The sequence below is a fragment of the Octopus bimaculoides genome, chromosome 28 (assembly GCF_046866305.1).
Source record: "Octopus bimaculoides isolate indiv1 chromosome 28, ASM4686630v1, whole genome shotgun sequence".
Taxonomy (NCBI): domain Eukaryota; kingdom Metazoa; phylum Mollusca; class Cephalopoda; order Octopoda; family Octopodidae; genus Octopus; species Octopus bimaculoides.
In genome coordinates, this window is record NC_142955.1 from 22,617,259 (window position 1) to 22,634,592 (window position 17,334).

The 17,334-nt window shown below is 36.8% G+C and overlaps 3 protein-coding genes across 3 annotated transcripts in view; 2 read left to right on the top strand and 1 right to left on the bottom strand.

Annotated features, from left to right (window-relative positions):
- LOC128251087 (uncharacterized) overlaps positions 1-17,334 on the top strand; it is a 99,022-nt gene that overhangs the window by 40,879 nt on the left and 40,809 nt on the right. The gene's annotated exons all lie outside the window — the stretch shown is intronic.
- On the bottom strand, positions 5,856-8,577 carry LOC149130740 (uncharacterized). The gene has a single exon (XM_089343815.1). The coding sequence runs from the start codon at positions 7,768-7,770 to the stop codon at positions 7,114-7,116; it is 657 nt and encodes a 218-aa protein (XP_089199941.1). The 5' UTR covers positions 7,771-8,577; the 3' UTR covers positions 5,856-7,113.
- LOC106884370 (uncharacterized) lies at positions 8,590-13,945 on the top strand. Its single transcript, XM_014935724.3, has one exon. The coding sequence runs from the start codon at positions 11,577-11,579 to the stop codon at positions 12,831-12,833; it is 1,257 nt and encodes a 418-aa protein (XP_014791210.1). The 5' UTR covers positions 8,590-11,576; the 3' UTR covers positions 12,834-13,945.

The window sequence follows — 17,334 nt, forward strand, 5'->3', positions numbered from 1 at the left end:
ATACGTAATATATATGTATATATATATATATATATATCTATATATATATCTATATATACATAATATATTTGATTTGTGTGTGTGCTTCTGCTTGCACTGTAGTGTATATGTATGCCATATATGTATGTATGTGTCTATATATACATATACACACATATGTATAAATAATAGGCACAGCGTGGCTGTGTGTTAAGAAGCTTGCTTCCCACCCACATGGCTCTGGGTTCAATCCCACTGAACACAGAATGTCTTCTATTATAACTTTAGGTTGACCAAAGCCTTGTCAGTGGATTTGGTAGATGGAAACTGAAAAGAAGCCCGTCATATATGTATATATATATATATATATATAAGGATTAGATCGTTATTTAAAATACTGATCATATCAAGTGGCCAGCATGGGAATAAAAACCTTATAGATAATAATTATTATAAAAATTAATAATTTTAATAAAATACACACACACACACACACATATATCTATATATATATATATATATATATATATATATATATATATATATATATATATATATATATATGTGTATATATATATATATGTCATCATCATTTAAAGTCTGTTGTCCATGCTGGCATGGGTTGGATGGTTTGACCAGGGTTGGTAAGCTGGAAGTCTGATTTGGCATAGTTTTCTACAGCTGGATGCCCTTCCTAATGCCAACCACTCTGAGATTGTAATCGGTGCTTTAATGTGCCACCAGCATGATTGCATTTTGCATGACACCCGTCTGAGCCATAACTGTGATTTTGATGGGTCTTCTTCTCTAGCAGAACATAATGCCAAAGTCTCAGTCATTGCTTCCATGAGGCCCAACTCTCCAAAGGACCTCAGCCACTTTGCCTCTGTGAGGCCCAATGCTCGAACATTGCTCTTTACACACCACTAACATCGGTCCCAGTTACACGACACCAACACCATGACATGGCTTGACGGCTCTTCTCAAGCCTAGCATATCACCAAAGGTCTCCGTCACTAATCATTGCCTCTGTGAGGCTCAAAGTTCAAAGATTATGCTTCACCACTTTGTCCCATATCTTCCTGGGTCTACCTCTACCACAGGTTCCCTCCACAGTTAGAGATTGGCACTTCCTTACATAGCTGTCCTCGTCCATATGCATCACACGACCATAGCAGTGCAGTCGTCTCCCTTGCACACCACATCTGATGCCTCTTATGCCCAGCTTTTCTCTCAAGATGCTTACACTCTGTCAAACATGCACACTGACATTGCACATCCAGCGAAGCATACTGGCTTCATTTCTTTCAAGCCTATGCATGTTCTCAGCTGTCTCAGCTCATGTTTAATTGCCATGTAGCATAGCTGTTCACACACAGACATCATAGAATCTGTATTTCACTCTGAGAGAGAGAGAGAGAGAGGCCCTTTGTTGCCAGCAGGGGTAGGAACTCTCTGAACTTTGCCCAGCCTAATCTTATTCTCACAGTTTTGCTCTCAGAGCAACCACCTCCACTACTAACTTGGTCGCCTAGATACCAGAAACTATCAACTACCTCTAGCTTGCCCCTCTGGCAGTTGATGGAGTCTACTTTCTACATGTTTTCAGTGTTTATTGCACCTTTGCATCTTCCACATACAAAAGTTAGTTTCCTTGTTAAACTACCTGTATTTTTGCTGTACCTTTTATGTGTCCAAAGCTTACACTGGTTGCATTTTGTGAAGTTTCTACCGACACCTTTTCTATAGATTGAGCAGAGCCATCTACATGAAGGGATTTGTGATTTGGAGCCATCTTCTTGAAAGGATCTTTTACTTGTTTCAACCAATCCCAGGACTTATTTTCTTAAGTACTTATTCTTTCAGTCTCATTTTGCTGAGCTACCAAGTTATGGGGATGTAAACACACTAACATCGGTTATCAAGTGGTGGTCAGGCAAACAGACACAAAGACACACACATATAGATACACACACATGCACATATAGATACATATACACACACTTATACAGATACATAAAGATCAAGAGAAATACCTTAGTCACTTTGTAGATATATAGTACATAGATGGATATATATATATCTTTTAAATTTGTTTACAGGAAGCATTTTGAATATGCAAATAAAGCTCCTATTCCACCGTGCTGGCCACAGTCCAATGATGCTGACTGGTGAACTAGTTTCAGGGGTTGCATCGAGCTGCACCGATACAATGTCGGATAAATATAATAATAATAACAATAATCTTTAGATGGAATTTATGAATATTTAAATGCATCGCTTCATGTGTTTCCGCAAATTACATGTCTCTTCAGATCACAGACTGTATTCTTGGAATAATTACAGTGTAGTCCATAGTATCCGCGGGCAATGGATAAATCATCTTCATGGATTTATTTGTTCAGGCAATAAGACATTAATGGATGTTTGCTAAAAGGATGTTTGTCTCTTTTGACCAGTGGAGATAAACCTCCCTCTGGTCTACTTGAAATATAAAATCCATATATTTTCCTAGAGGATCACCGTAAAAGCAATTTAAGGAAGCATGTTCCTTTCCACCCTGCAGCCATGTACTAACCTCTTCATAATCATGATTCTCTTCGCATAACCCATTAATTACAAGGACAAAAAAAAAAAAAAAGCAAGATATAAATGAGTTATTTAGTTAAACCGAACTTACCAGGACCGGTTTAACCCTGCAGTCATGTGAAATTTTTACGTGGCACAGAGATCATATTGTGTATACAAAGCGAAGGCGTGTAAAATGAAGTCAGGTTATTTTGAACTACGTGTGAAACAATAATTCTGCCCAGCATCGCCTTTCTGGTACTTGTGCCCACGGCATGTGTAAGGACTTTCGAGCGAGATCGTTGCCAGTGCCCTTAGACTGGCTCTTGTGCGGGTGGCACATAAAATACACCATTTTGAGCGTGGCCGTTGCCAGTACCGCCTGACTGACCTTCGTGCCAGTGGCATGTAAAAGCACCCACTACACTCTCTGAGTGGTCGGCGTTAGGAAGGGCATCCAGCTGTAGAAACTCTGCCAATTGGAAATATGCTGTGCATAAGAAGACCAGGCAAGCCGAGTGAGACCTAAATCTAAGGCCTCAGCCAGTCCACTTATGCGTACCTTCCTTCCTTCATTGGACACTAAACTCCACTTGTGAAGACCTGCTGAAGCAAGTGAAATCGAAATCGAGTTAAATTTGACATCTGGCACCCATGCCAATGTCGTCTCCTTCATTGGACACGAAACTCAGCTTGCGAAGACTTATTGGGGCAAGCAAAAACGAAATTGTGAGGGCACCTGTGCCCAGCGTCACCTTTCTGGCACTTGTGCCCGTGTCATGTGTAAGGACTTTCGAGCGAGATCATTGCCAGTGCCCCTGGACTGGCTCTTGTGCAGGTGGCACATAAAATACACCATTTTGAGCGTGGTCGTTGCTAGTACCGCCTGACTGGCCTTCGTACCAGTGGCATGTAAAAAGCACCCACCACACTCTCGGAGTGGTTGGCGTTAGGAAGGGCATCCATCTGTAGAAACTCTGCCAAATCAGATTGGAGCCTGGTGTAGCCATCTGGTTTCACCAGTCCTCAGTCAAATCGTCTAACCCATGCTAGCATGGAAAGCGGACGTTAAACGATGATGATTTATTCTTAGTGCAAGTTTTGAAGAGTGCAGTTCGATTTTAACAGTTATTTTTCCAAAGCCATAATGGAAGTGACAAAGGAGCATATTCAGCATATTTAACTCCTCCAAGGAAGGAGGTTATGTTTTCATTGGCGTTGGTTTGTCCGTCCGTCTGTCTGTGTGTGTGCAAAATAACTCAAAAAGTTGTGAACGGCATTTGATGAAACTTGCAGGAAAAGTTGGTAACGACAAAAGGAACAGATGATGAAATTTTGGTAGTGATCCAAGAATTTTTATGGATTCTTGAAGGATTTTTCATTTGTTATATTGAATTTACATGAAGTATTACAATGTTACGTTCTTTGATTATCTCCCTTGAAAACACATCGTTTTCACGTAACCTATGGTGGCGTTGCTATTTAGAGACAGTGTTGACGATGATGATGGTCGAGATAAGTATGGGAGGAGGATGAAATAGTATCGGTGGTTATAATGGCGACAGGAGCGGTGTGATGGGTGATGCTGAGGTGATGGTGGTAATAATGATGTTGATGATAGTGTTAGTAGTGTGATGGTGGTATTGCAGTGGTTATACTGGTTGTAGTGGTGAAAGCGACTGTCAAGGTAACCGTCACGATAACGTTGATGGTGGTGTCTGTGGTTGAAGTGGAAGCAATAACAATGCTGCTGATGATGATGTTGGTGGTTGTGAACTGCTTCAGAGGATTCCTGTTTTAAAAGGGTTTTTTTTTTTTTAAATCATATGGCTGTGTTATTTTTTTTTTTTACCCTCGCCAAGGAGGTTGTTTTTGCCGGCGTTGGTTTGGGAAATTGGGTGATTTTTCAGCATGCGTGTATAAGGGTAGAAATGAGCGGCTTGGCAGAAGTCTGCGCTCTCCGAGTGCTTTTCTGGTTTGCTTTATGAGTTCAATAAAAGCAACAATAGAACAGGAAATGTGAGGAATATTAATGCAGTATGTGGGGATCGGACAATAAGTATAAGCCAGTGTTAACGGTAGATCCAGAAATTCCAAGCTAGAAACTACAGCCCAGAAGACAAGCTTCATCCTAGAAGATCTGTAGAGCTTGATGAGGACATCTTGAAAACTCTGGTGGAACAAAATCCCATTGTAACTGCTGAGGAACTAGCAGAGAAGCTTGGATTTGGTCATTCAACCATTCATCAACACCTGCATGCCATCAGAATATTAATGTCTTTGGTTTCAAGACGAAAGGTATTCTTCCATCAGGATAATGCTTGCCACATAGTCCAAGGATGACATTCCAAAGGCTGGAGCAGTTTGAATGGGAAACAATGCCCCACCCACCATATTTGCCAGACATTTGAAGACAGATATTTGTCCTGATCTTGTTTGTTGTTAACACAAGGTTTCACTTGATACACCCTCCAGCCTTCATCAGGTGTCTTGGGGAAATTTTGAACCTGGGTTCTCATTCCTTAGGTATCATTATTATTATTATTATTCAGGTTACTGCCTGGAATCTTGGGGTTAGTAGCCTGCACTCTTAACCACTACGGGCATATGGCATAGTGGTTAAGAGCACGGGCTACTAACCCCAAGACTCTGAGTTCAATTCCAAGCAGTGACCTGAATAATAACAACAACATTGAAAATTACCTTAGAAATGAGAACCCAGGTTCGAAATTTCCCCAAGACACCTGAAGAAGGCTGGAGGGTATATCAGCCGAAACGTTGTGTTAACAACAAACAAGATGAGGATAAATATCCGTCAAATGTAAATAATGTACATAATTCCTCATCTCTTAAATATAGAACTGTAAAATCATAACCAGCTGATCTTGTATTTCCTTTTACCTAAAACCAGGAACGTTTCAGCACCCCCTTGTGTGTGTACATACATGAGAGGGTGCTGAAAAGTTCCTGTCTGTAAGGGTATTGTGAAAGGCCTGGTTAAAAACCAAATTTTCCAAGTTCTTTTACAGGGCTTAGAAAAACTGAAGGACTGCTGCAAAAAGCAAGGGAATCTGAGAGGGGAACATGTTCAATAAGATCATAACCAGCTGATCCTCCAGTAGTTTCTTTTACCCAAAGCCAGGAACGTTTCAGCACCCCCTCGTACATGAACATACAAATATACACATACATATGAATATATATACCAGCACACTGGCATGCAGTTTCACGATCCAATCTAAATTCCAGATCCAACATGGGGAAGTTTCCAAGTATTGTTGTTACATAAATAAAATAACACAAATGGGTTAAAGGCACACTACAGCTGTTTCAGGTGCGTTATTTTTTATTGATGAATAATTCAATTACATCATAAAGAAAAAAGTTTTCTTCAGGTGAATTAATAAAAATTTAAAATTGGTTCAGAAAAAAATACCAAAATGTGGAATATAGATTACCCTACTCAGTTCAATGTATTCCACATTCCTCTTCAGTGGAGAGGGGTTTCCCTTCAGTGTGGTACAGTAGACTGCCACTAATCTGGCACTAATTTCAGCTAGAAAAATTTTTAATTTCCTGGGTTGTCATACCAACCAGCTGCTACAATTTGTTGGTACCACTTGCTGTGTAAACACACATTTGTAAATAAAGGTAAGCCTTACCAGTTTGGCGGCTAATGCAGTTTTGCACCTCTCCTTGAAAAATGCAGTTTTTTGGAAAACAATTTTCAGATTCCTACGTTTTAGATGTCGGAGATTACCGAATATGTAAAGCATAAAACACCACACATTGTCCATAAAAGAAAAGGTTGAACTGTTCAAAAAACTTGACAGCGATGTGTCCATGAAAAGATTATGTGAATTACACAACGTTGGATCTTTGACAGTTTACAACATAAAGAAAAAAACAAAACAAAAAGACCAGTTACTCCATTTCTTTACTAACATTGAGTCAAAGAAACAATTGATAATTGGGCAAAATCACTAATCCAATAATCCCCAGGTCCCAACAATGCCAGATAATCAGTAGTTAACTGTATATTTTATTTCATCTTAATCAACTGTAAGAGTCAAAATATTATCCCATGTATTTTCACAACAGGCTGTTCCTCCAATGTGGATTTGGTGAATAACAAGATGAGAATTGGAAAAGAATAAATTCCCGTGTATTTCACAATGATAGGGGGGTTTTTTCCCCTTCAGTGTGTCATTTTGTGATGTACAAGATGAAAAGGCAGAATTCAAGTTTTTTATTTTTGGTAATTTTCAGGAAAATGTTAGCAAATTTGTGTCCTACACTTGGGAATCCATACAATTATAATCTTTAAACTCCCTCCCCAACAAATTCCAAAAGTTTCACTCTTTTTCAAGTAGAATTTTGGTTCAAGTACCTTTTTTTAGAATTTTCAGAAAAAAAAATTTTTTTGCATAATCGTATGAAATCCTACGTATAGAACAGATTCACAAATTTTTTTTTTTAAATGCCAACAAATATAAAAGTTTTGAGGGATTTATATAGGGTGCTGAAACCAGAATCCAGCCAATGACAATTATTAAAAAAACATTTTTAAGCGTCTTTCTCAGAGCTAGAGTTATCCCCAGCATGTGTTTTTTGGTGTGTAGTTAAGGCACTGTTGTTTATAAAATATTTTCCACATATTTCACAGAGGAATGGTTTTTCTCCTGTGTGTACTCTTTTGTGAACTCCAAGAACGGAATTCTGAGAGAATGATTTCCCGCAAATGTCACAAGAATATGGCTTTTCTCCGGTGTGAATACGTACGTGGGTAACAAGTCCTGAATTCTTGGTGAAGGATTTTCCACAAGTTTCACACCGGAATAGTTTTTCTCCAGTATGTATTCTTTTATGTCGAATCAAATCGCTATTATTGGCATATGATTTCCCACATATTTTGCAATGGAATGGTTTTTCTCCAGCGTGCATCCTTTTGTGTCCTATTAACACATCGTTAGAAAAAAAAGAATCACTACAAATATCGCATTTGTAAGGTTTTTCTCCTGTGTGAAATCTCCTATGTTCCGTTAGATTAAGGTTAGAACTAAAAGATTTACCACATATGTCACAGTGATAAAGTCTTTGTATAGTAAATGTCTCACTGCCCAAAGGTTTCACAACAGTGTATGTCTGCGTCACGGGATCCAAATTGGTAAAAACAGTTGTGTTGTTGGAAGAATCCAAGACTTTAACGTCCTCCATATTCATTCTTAATTGTCAAAATCTAAGGAATATCTCTGGAATCTAAGGAATTGTCAAAATCTAAGGAATATCTCTGACTGTAATATATTGTGGTTCAATTCCTTGTCTTGGATAGTATGGCACTTTGTTTGCAAGTGGGGAGGAATAATCGGAGTAGATATATTTTCAACTTACCCTAGAATAGTTGTTGCCAACCGAGTCCTTTTTAAATTGCAAACATATTTTTGCAGACAAACCTATGTGCTACTATTTCAATGTTATGAAATATGGATATGGTTTAATGGGTGATATGCAGCTTAAAAATGAGGTCAATAAATAAATAAATAAATACCAAAGCAACGTAATCAAATTAAGCAATCAGCAAAGACAGGCTTAAATTAAGTGTATTAATTGTAAACTCTGCAGATGTGTAGAAAGGAATAAATCATATTAATCCAAAACCGATGTCGAAGAAAGAAAATAATTGTGAATTGTGTGTATATATATATATATATATATATATATATATATATATATATATAAAAGGAGTGCAAGTGTCTGGTGTATATAAATCAGAATTGTTTATCATCAAATGTAGAAACGTACAAGTGTGTGTGTGTGACGAATGTGAAGAAAGGTTAATAAAGATATTCATTCATCAATTGCTCATCAATATCAATTTCCTTGTAAAGAATTCAGGATGTGGTGTAAGCTTGTAATAGAATGGAATATTTAATCATGTAGACGAGGTAATAAAGTCCTTGAAATATTTAAGTGGTTCTATGCTATCCCAAACATTAACGTTTCAAGTACAACAATACTAAGTAGGCGGTGTAGAGAATAATTTTTACCTTAATATAAATAAGACTGGTTTCATAGAAACAGTTATATTAACTTGCCCTTTCAGATGTACCCAAATGACAGTAAGTTAAAAATCAAAAAAAGCATTGTCCAGTGAAATAACAATCTGCATGTAAAAAAAAACCCGAGGTTATTAAGGTTGACCAGTAATAATGGGAAATGTAAAAATCGAACTTGGTTTGCTGAAACGAATATGTAAATGCATTTAGATAAATAACCACAGCTCTTCTTGATCGAAATTATTTTCGATCTTTTAGGGTTTTTTTTTTACAAAAGTGCCTTCGGATTTCTGTTTTGAACATCGAAGATTCCAATTGTGTCACGACTTTCCTGTTCTTTACTTTTTAACACTGAAAATTCTAATGTAAAATTTCTAATAATGTAGAAAAACTGTAGGGTTTAGACAGGATGCTGTTCACCGCATTTTAAAAATCCATTTTCAAATAAGTTTTATCATATTTTATCATTAACTTTGCAAAGAATAATTTTATCAATAATTTGTTTCCATAATTCAAGGAATCCAAGTTAATTTTTTGACATACCCTATTGCTGCCGCTTTCCCTAAATTTGATTGTGTAATCACATTATATCAGGGGTGGGGAAAGTTTTTAGTGAAGCCTGGTACTTATTTTATTGGTCTCTTTGCCGAACCACTAACTTACAGGGATGTAAGCCACCAACACCAGTTGTCAAGTGGTGGTGGGAGATAAAGGTACACACATACACAAACATATATATATATATGATGAGCTTCTTTCAGTTTCCGCTTTCCCTAAATTTGATTGTGTGATCACATTATATCAGGGGTAGAGGAAACTTTTTAGTGCGGCGAGCAAAAAAATTTCAACGAAAAAGGTTCGCAGGTGGATCACAAGTTCTAACTCTGAAATCTGTGTCAATCTTGTATATATCTATGTATAATTCGATATACATTAATAAAGATAAGTTTAAGACATTAAATTAACGCTACCACTGAATTTAAGACGTTTATATTACTCATGAGATATTTATATTTCTCAGCTGGGGTGTAGTTGCGTCAAAAGAGAATGGTGCAAACCTAGCATGATTTTCTGTTCTAGTCTAACCATTTTAAGTCGTAGTGGAAACGCGACCTATGTCGCAAAGAGGCATACGAATATTGTATAAATTTTATGATTGAAAAATTGACTATGTTTTGTACAAACGAGTCTACCAGCTTGCAGGCGCAATAAGATGGTTACGCGTGCGGGGGATACCCACCCCTGCATTATATGGAAGATTTAGTAAATGTGGTGAAACATTTGGCTCGCTCGCTCGCTCGCTAAATAAATAAAGTAAGTAAATTACTTGGGACGTGTAAAACATTAGGGTTTACTTCTTGAAATACCAAAACGAAAACAAGATCAAAAGTCTAAAAAAGAGAAACTTGACAAAAAATTATTTTTCAGAACTTCAGCTGTTATTTCTAACAATTCGAGCGACCACATTAAGACTTCCTCATTTTCTCAGCTGGTTTGACCAGCATAAACACTGTTGAAATGGAGTGAAGTAGGTATTCCGAAAGCTTGGAGGAGTGCACGATTTTAAAAAAAATTGAAATTTTGGAAATACTGACCGACCTACCCACTCATCTGTCTATCTACCCAGCTATCTATCCAACTATCTATCTATCTATCTATCTATCTATCTATCTATCTATCTATCCATCTATATATCTATCTATCTATCTATCTATCTATCCATCTATCCATCTGTCTATCTATCCATCTATCTATCCGTCTATCTATCCATCTATCTATCCATCTGTCTATCCATCTATCTATCTATCCATCCATCCATCTGTCTAACTAACTGTCTATCTATCTATCTATCTATCTACCCAGCTCTCTCTCTCGCTCTCTCTCTCACACACACACACCGCTTATTGACGTCCCATGTTTGAATAGTTTAGGTAGAGTGGCCTCCCTCGTGAAACGAAACTGAAAGGACGCCATTGTTTTAAATATTCAGTAAAAGAATATTTGACAATCTCAAAGTGATTGGTTTAGAAGCTTTGAGGTACCGTTCACTCCCCCGCTTGAAGTAACGACAAAACTAGAAATTCAGACTGCGCTGCGCAGCAAAATCAAAACAGGACATTAAATAAAATATCAAACTAACAGTTAGTCATTGGTAAGGGTGTTAACTCCATGTTGGCATCATTTTGTATTGGAAACCGAAATGCTTCAGATTTATCAACGACAGCAGAGAGGCTCTCACATACTTATTTTCTTGGATAATGTTTTGAGAATTAACGGTTGATTGGAGGCGACCGCAAGAGCAAACTGACATTATTACAAATACCTCCAAATGTATTGAAATGTTTGTTAGAGACTTTTAACTTAATAGTTTCCCTGTATGATTTTTTTCGAGGGTAAAATTATCCCTTACACCGTCTACTAATTACTTCAGCGAATGTAGTTATCTTGGTGTGAGGTAAACACTAATGTTTGCTGATTACTTCGAACCAATTTAAATGTTCCAGAATCGGATGTTCCATCACCTTAAGGACTAAATGTTTCTTTTTATTACCCACTTTCGCTACGTTATGAATTCTTAACGAGAATATGGACTTCAATGGCCAAATAATGGTTGAATAACTTTGATATTATTTCTTCCTTTTCTAGTTGACTTGCAAATCTTAAGCCTCGATCATTTTTATTGCCACCACAGTGGTAAATAAATGTGAATTCATCGTACTACATACAGACACACACATGCGTATTTTCCAGACAGAATCACAATACTTTTAAGACTATGAAGCAAATATTAAGCCGTAACCATATTTCATAACGTAGATTAAAAAGAAAGGGGGGAATCTTTTATCTACAATAATATATGTGCTACATGGACATAGTCAACAACGGGTACACTGTGGGCATGTAGAAGATATACACACATTGCATATTTTACCCAGTTGTGAAAAGAGATTCAAAATATCTCAGAGAAGCACAATGACTACGGAGGACGTTAAACCGTTGGTTATCCCCAACTCAACCGTTTTTACCAATTTGGATTCAGTAACAGAGACTTATAATAGTAATGAGAAAACTTTAGGCGATGAAGTATTTACTGAAGAAAAATCATTGGACAAAACCGTTCGATGTGAAATTTGTGGGGAATCATTTGGCAAAGTCCGTTATTTAAAAGAACATAGGAAAATACACTCTGGAAAAGAAACTTGCCTTGATGAAATAGTTACGAAATCATTCTCTCAAACATCTCTTCCTCTTCATGAACCTATTCACACAGGAAATAAATCTTACCACTGTGAAATATGCGGGAAATCATTTGTGAAAAACAGTAATTTAACGCAACATAAGAGAGTACACACTGGAGAAAAACCATTTGCCTGTGAAATATGTGGGGAAGCTTTCTCTCACAATTATCGTCTTGCTCTCCATAAACATAGTCACACTGGAAACAAACCTTTCCACTGTGAAATATGTGGAAAATCATTTGCTCTTAATAGTTATTTAAAAAGTCACAAGAGAATACACACGGGAGAAAGGCCATTCCAGTGTGAAATATGTGAGAAATATTTCGGTCAGAAATCCAGTTTGGTTACTCACATACGTATTCACACTGGGGAAAAACCCTACCACTGTGAAATCTGTGGTAAATCTTTCTCTTTTAATTCCAGTCTTTTGCGTCATAAAGCAATGCACTCTGGAGAAAGACCATTCCATTGTGAAATATGCGGAAAGTCTTTTGTGGATAAAGGTGATTTAACGAGACATAAAAAAATCCACAATGAGGAGAAACCTGAGCAGTGTGAAATTTGTGGAAAATCTTTCTCATTTAAATCCAGGCTTGTTAATCATAAAAGAACACATACTGGAGAAAAACCCTATCACTGTGAAATTTGTGGGAAACTATTCGTTCAGATTTCACATCTTGTCAATCACGTAAGACTACACACTGGAGAGAGACCATATCATTGTGAAATATGTGAGAAGTCTTTTGTGACCAAAGGTGCTTTTATAAGGCACAGAAGGATACACACTGGAGAGAAGCCTTACAACTGTGATATTTGTGGGAAGTTATTCACTAATAATTCTAATCTTGTTGATCACTTAAGAATACATACTGGGGAAAAGCCATATCATTGTGATATATGTATGAAGTCTTTCAGAAGTAGCGGTCATTTTGCCAAACACAAAAAAATACACACTGAAGAAAAATTGCTTCTCAGTAAATCGTCATCATGATGATGATCTTCATTTAGTGTCTGTGTTTTCTGCCTGGCATGGGTTGGATGGTTTGGCAGGATCCAACCTGTTTGGACTGCATTGTGCAGTGTATGATATGGGTTATTTTTGACTTGCGGACCCCTTTATATTTCAGGCTTTACCTTATAAACGCTTATGAAATTTATACATAAATATTTGCTTAAAATAACATATTTTTACATTTATTTATTTAACAGTATTTAACAAATAGGTTTATTGTCAATTAAAAGATTTCGATTAAAAAACATATATAAAATCAAATTGCCCATAAAAAGTATTTGCTGCCCACGGACCCCCTGTCTTGTCCTTGCGGACCACATTTTGAAAACCCCCCTGGGTTATACAGTTGGAAGCCCTTCCTAATACCAACCACTTGACATTTGTAATCTGTAGCTGAATACAAGCTGGAGAGAAAAGAAGAGAATATTAAACACTGTTGCTGGTGCCACATAAAATGCACTGGTGATGGTGCCACGTAAAAACTACAGGTAATGGTGCTATGTGAAAATCACCAGTGCAGTGGTGTGGGTGCCATGTAAAAAGCACCAGTGCTGGTGCCACATAAAAGGCACTGGTGATAGTGCCACTTAAAAAGCGCCTAGTACACTCTGCAAAGTGGTTAGCATTAAGAAGGGCTTCCAGCTGTAGAAACCAAGCGGAAACAGATTATGGAACCTGTTGTGATCCCCTGGCCTTGCCAGCCCCTGTCAAGCTGTCCAACCCATGCCAGCATGGAAGAATGGACGCCAAACAATGATGATCTTGTTGGAGATGTATTCTGTCTTGTCATCTTGTAATCTATAAATATCTCTTGAAAATAGGTATGTTTGTAATTAAAGTTAATTACAGAGACTTAGTCTCATTATGACTGTAAAAGTTTGTGGAAATTATTATATATGACAGATGATTTGTTGAAAATATTCATAAAAAATAAAATTTTAAAAATGTAAAACTTTTGTAAAATCTTATCACTTGAATTTATGGTGAAATAACTCTTAGTTATGTAAATTAAATTTTCATAATTTGTGACCAAATAGCTTGTGGTTAATGTAAATTAACATTTATAAATCTCTTATAAAATATGTTTGCAATATTTGTTATGTGGTATTTTCTGGACTGTTGAAATTGTTTTTTTAACCCTTTAGCATTCAGATTATTTTGTCAAATGTAATAATTATTTATTCACATTGTTTTAAACTAATCATACATTATCTTGTTGCTTCAAAATTCTGATGATTGCTTTTTTTTTAGAATGGCATTGTAGGGGAAGTGTGAGAGGCCAGATTTAGACAGTTTGAACATAAATATATATAGAATATTTGGGTCAGATATTGCTGGTTTAAATACTAAAAAGTTTAAAATTAATTCAACACTGAAAACATAAGTGTAAAATTTATAATGAAATGTTTAAGAAAATTCTTTTAGCTGTATGATCAATAAGTTTTGTGTTTCCAGTCCAGTCCTCTTGCACAAATGTTGTCTTCTGAAGCCCTGGTTAACACAGGAATTTTGTAGATGAATTCTCATCCATATGAGATGGTATCAAAAAGTTCCCAGAATAGTTATGTTCAAGAATATAAGTGTACCACAAGTGAAAAAAGGTTGCCGAGCACTGAAATAGATAAAAGCTTATCTTCTATTTGTTCCAGTCATTAAGCTGCGGCCATGCTGGGGCACCATCTTGAAGAATTTTAGTCGAACACAACAACCACTACTTTTCTTCTGTTTTTTTTTTTGAAGCCTGGTACTTATTTTATTGGTCTCTTTTGCCGAGCCACTAAGTTACAGGGATATAAGCACACCAACACCAGTTGTCAAGTGGTGGTGGGAGATAAAGGCACACACATACACAAACACATAGGATGAGCTTCTTTCAGTTTCCATCTACCCAATCCATTCACGAGGCTTTGGTCAGCCCAAGTCTATAGACACTTGCCCAAGGTGGAATACTGTGGGACTGAACCTAGAACTAAGTGGTTGGTAAGCAAACTTCTTTACTATATGCCACACCTGCACCTAGGCAGTTGTTCAGCGTTATGGACAGCCAACTACAAATGATGGGAAATAATTCTCAATTTCTTGTATATACACAATATATATTTGTGCACACAAATTGGTTTCAACTTTTGGCACAAGGCCAGCAAGTTTTTTTGGGGGGTGGGGTAATTCAATTGCATTGACCCCAGTGCTCAACTGAAACTTATTTTATCGACTCCAAAAGGATGAAGGCAAAATCAACTTCAACAGAATTTGAACTCAGAATCTGTAGATGGACAAAATGCCACTCAGCATTTTGCGTGGCCTGCTAATGGTTCTGCCAGCTCACTGTCTTCACCACATATTTATTTTGAAATACTCTGTGTTTCTTTCAATTACTTTAAATATAACAAAGAATTTAGTAAAATAACTTCGTTATCATTAAGCTAATGTTAGGACCATAAATTGTGACTAAGGTTTGGTGGAAGATTTTAATTCAAAACTTATGAAAACAAGACATTTGTACTACAGAGCCAGAAGCAGTTTCAGGTAGGATGGTACCAAAAGGGATAACGCTTTTTTTAACTATATTTCTGTTGAGATGCTCTGTGTTTCTTTCAATTACTTTAAATATAACAAAGAATTTAGTAAAGTAACTTAGTTGTCATTAAGCTAGTGTTAGGAACATAAATTGTGACTAAGGTTTGGTGGAAGATTTTAATTCAGAACTTATGAAAACAAGACATTTCTACTACAGAGCCAGAGGTGGTTTCAACCAGGTTGGTATCAAAAGGGTTAAGAATTGTTTCTCTATTGTATATTTTAACCCTTTCGTTGCCATATTTCTGTTGAGATGCTCTGGGTTTCTTTCAGTTAATTTTGAATATAACAAAGAATTTAGTAAAATAATACAAAAACAAGGACGGAAAAAAACAAAACAATGTTACACAAATACAATAAAAATAATAACAGGACATAACAAAAGATGTTTTATATATATATATATATATATATATATATATATATATATATATATACACATATATATTACACGTGATGTTGGTAATTTCTTTTTCTTCTTAATTCTGTAGAATTGTCAGAGAATAGTTACTCAGAGTTTCAGGTTCCCATTTGTCGGACAGTTGTGACAGCATGAACAAACACCCACCTGATGTCTACGGATACAACAAATTGTATTGTAAGCATCCTAGGGATGCAGATTATGGTCGTAAAAACTTTTGATTTGTGGAAACCCACGTTGTAATACAATTAAAATATTCATAAATTCCACCCATGGAGAAGTTTTAATTCAGTTTTCCATCACGACTGTCTGACGAACGGCAACGTGAAACTCTGAGTAACAGTTCTGTGATACTTTTGCAGCTTTAATAAAAAGTAAGCATCGTGACGCGTAATCACGGGGATGTGAGTTCGAGTCCACAGTTGGCCACCTACACTTTTTTCTGCAAAATAGGGGTAGTTTATCCTGTTCAGGCTATATTATTAGCATTATTCGGTACTACTAAAGCAGCGCGGACCCGAACGCGCGTCTGCGCTAGCTAGTCTTGAGTGGTCGATCCTATCCCTAACCCTAACCCTAACCCTAACCCGCGTGTGCAAATGAATACGTGTTTAGGGTTAGGGTTAGGATCGACCACTCACGACTAGCTAGCGCGGACGGGTCCGCGCTGCTTTACTAGTACCGCATTATTCTGCGATTGAGAATTTAAAATCACTTCTTTAACTTTCTAAGACATCTCAACGTTTCTAAAAGCAAACTTCGTTTGTTTATTTACGTTTGTCGTAATTTGAATTTATATATAATATATATATATAAGTTAATTATATACACACACACATTTTATCAAGTGCGAAAGGATTTAAGGTAAAAGTCGATCTCGTGGGAATTTGAACGCAGGACGTAAAGGCGAAATGACACAAAGCATTTTATCCGGCGTATTAATGGTTCTTACCAGCTGGCCGCCTAAACAAATAAAGTGCGACGGGTTACGATCGTGGCCCAAATAGATGCATTTAATTTATGGGCATTTGTTGCAATCTAATGTCACTCAAACGCTTAGAAAGGCCCAAGCGTCCATTTCATTTTCTCATTTTTATATAACTTTCATTTCATTTCCATTCGTTTTATGTTTTTTGTCCCCACTGTGGTCTTGTCTGTCCTTGTGGTGTCCCCATCTGTGTTTGGGGCTTTATGCCTAATAAAGAAATCACTCAATCGCTTAGATACCCCAACCACCCCCGAATGCAAGTGGAGTAATAGTTCAAATAATGACTTTCAGATGATGTAAAACTTGCCACCATTATATACGAAGAAGATATTTTAACTATTTTTTGTTTCTTATGTGTGCAGGGTAGTCTCATTTTCGTAAAATGTGCTCAGCAGTCCATGCTATGTAAGTGCAAGTCCCAGCGCTTTATGGGTTAAAGTCAAAACTGATGTTCAAAACGTAAACATGTGAATGCTGTGTTTGTTTAGAAACAG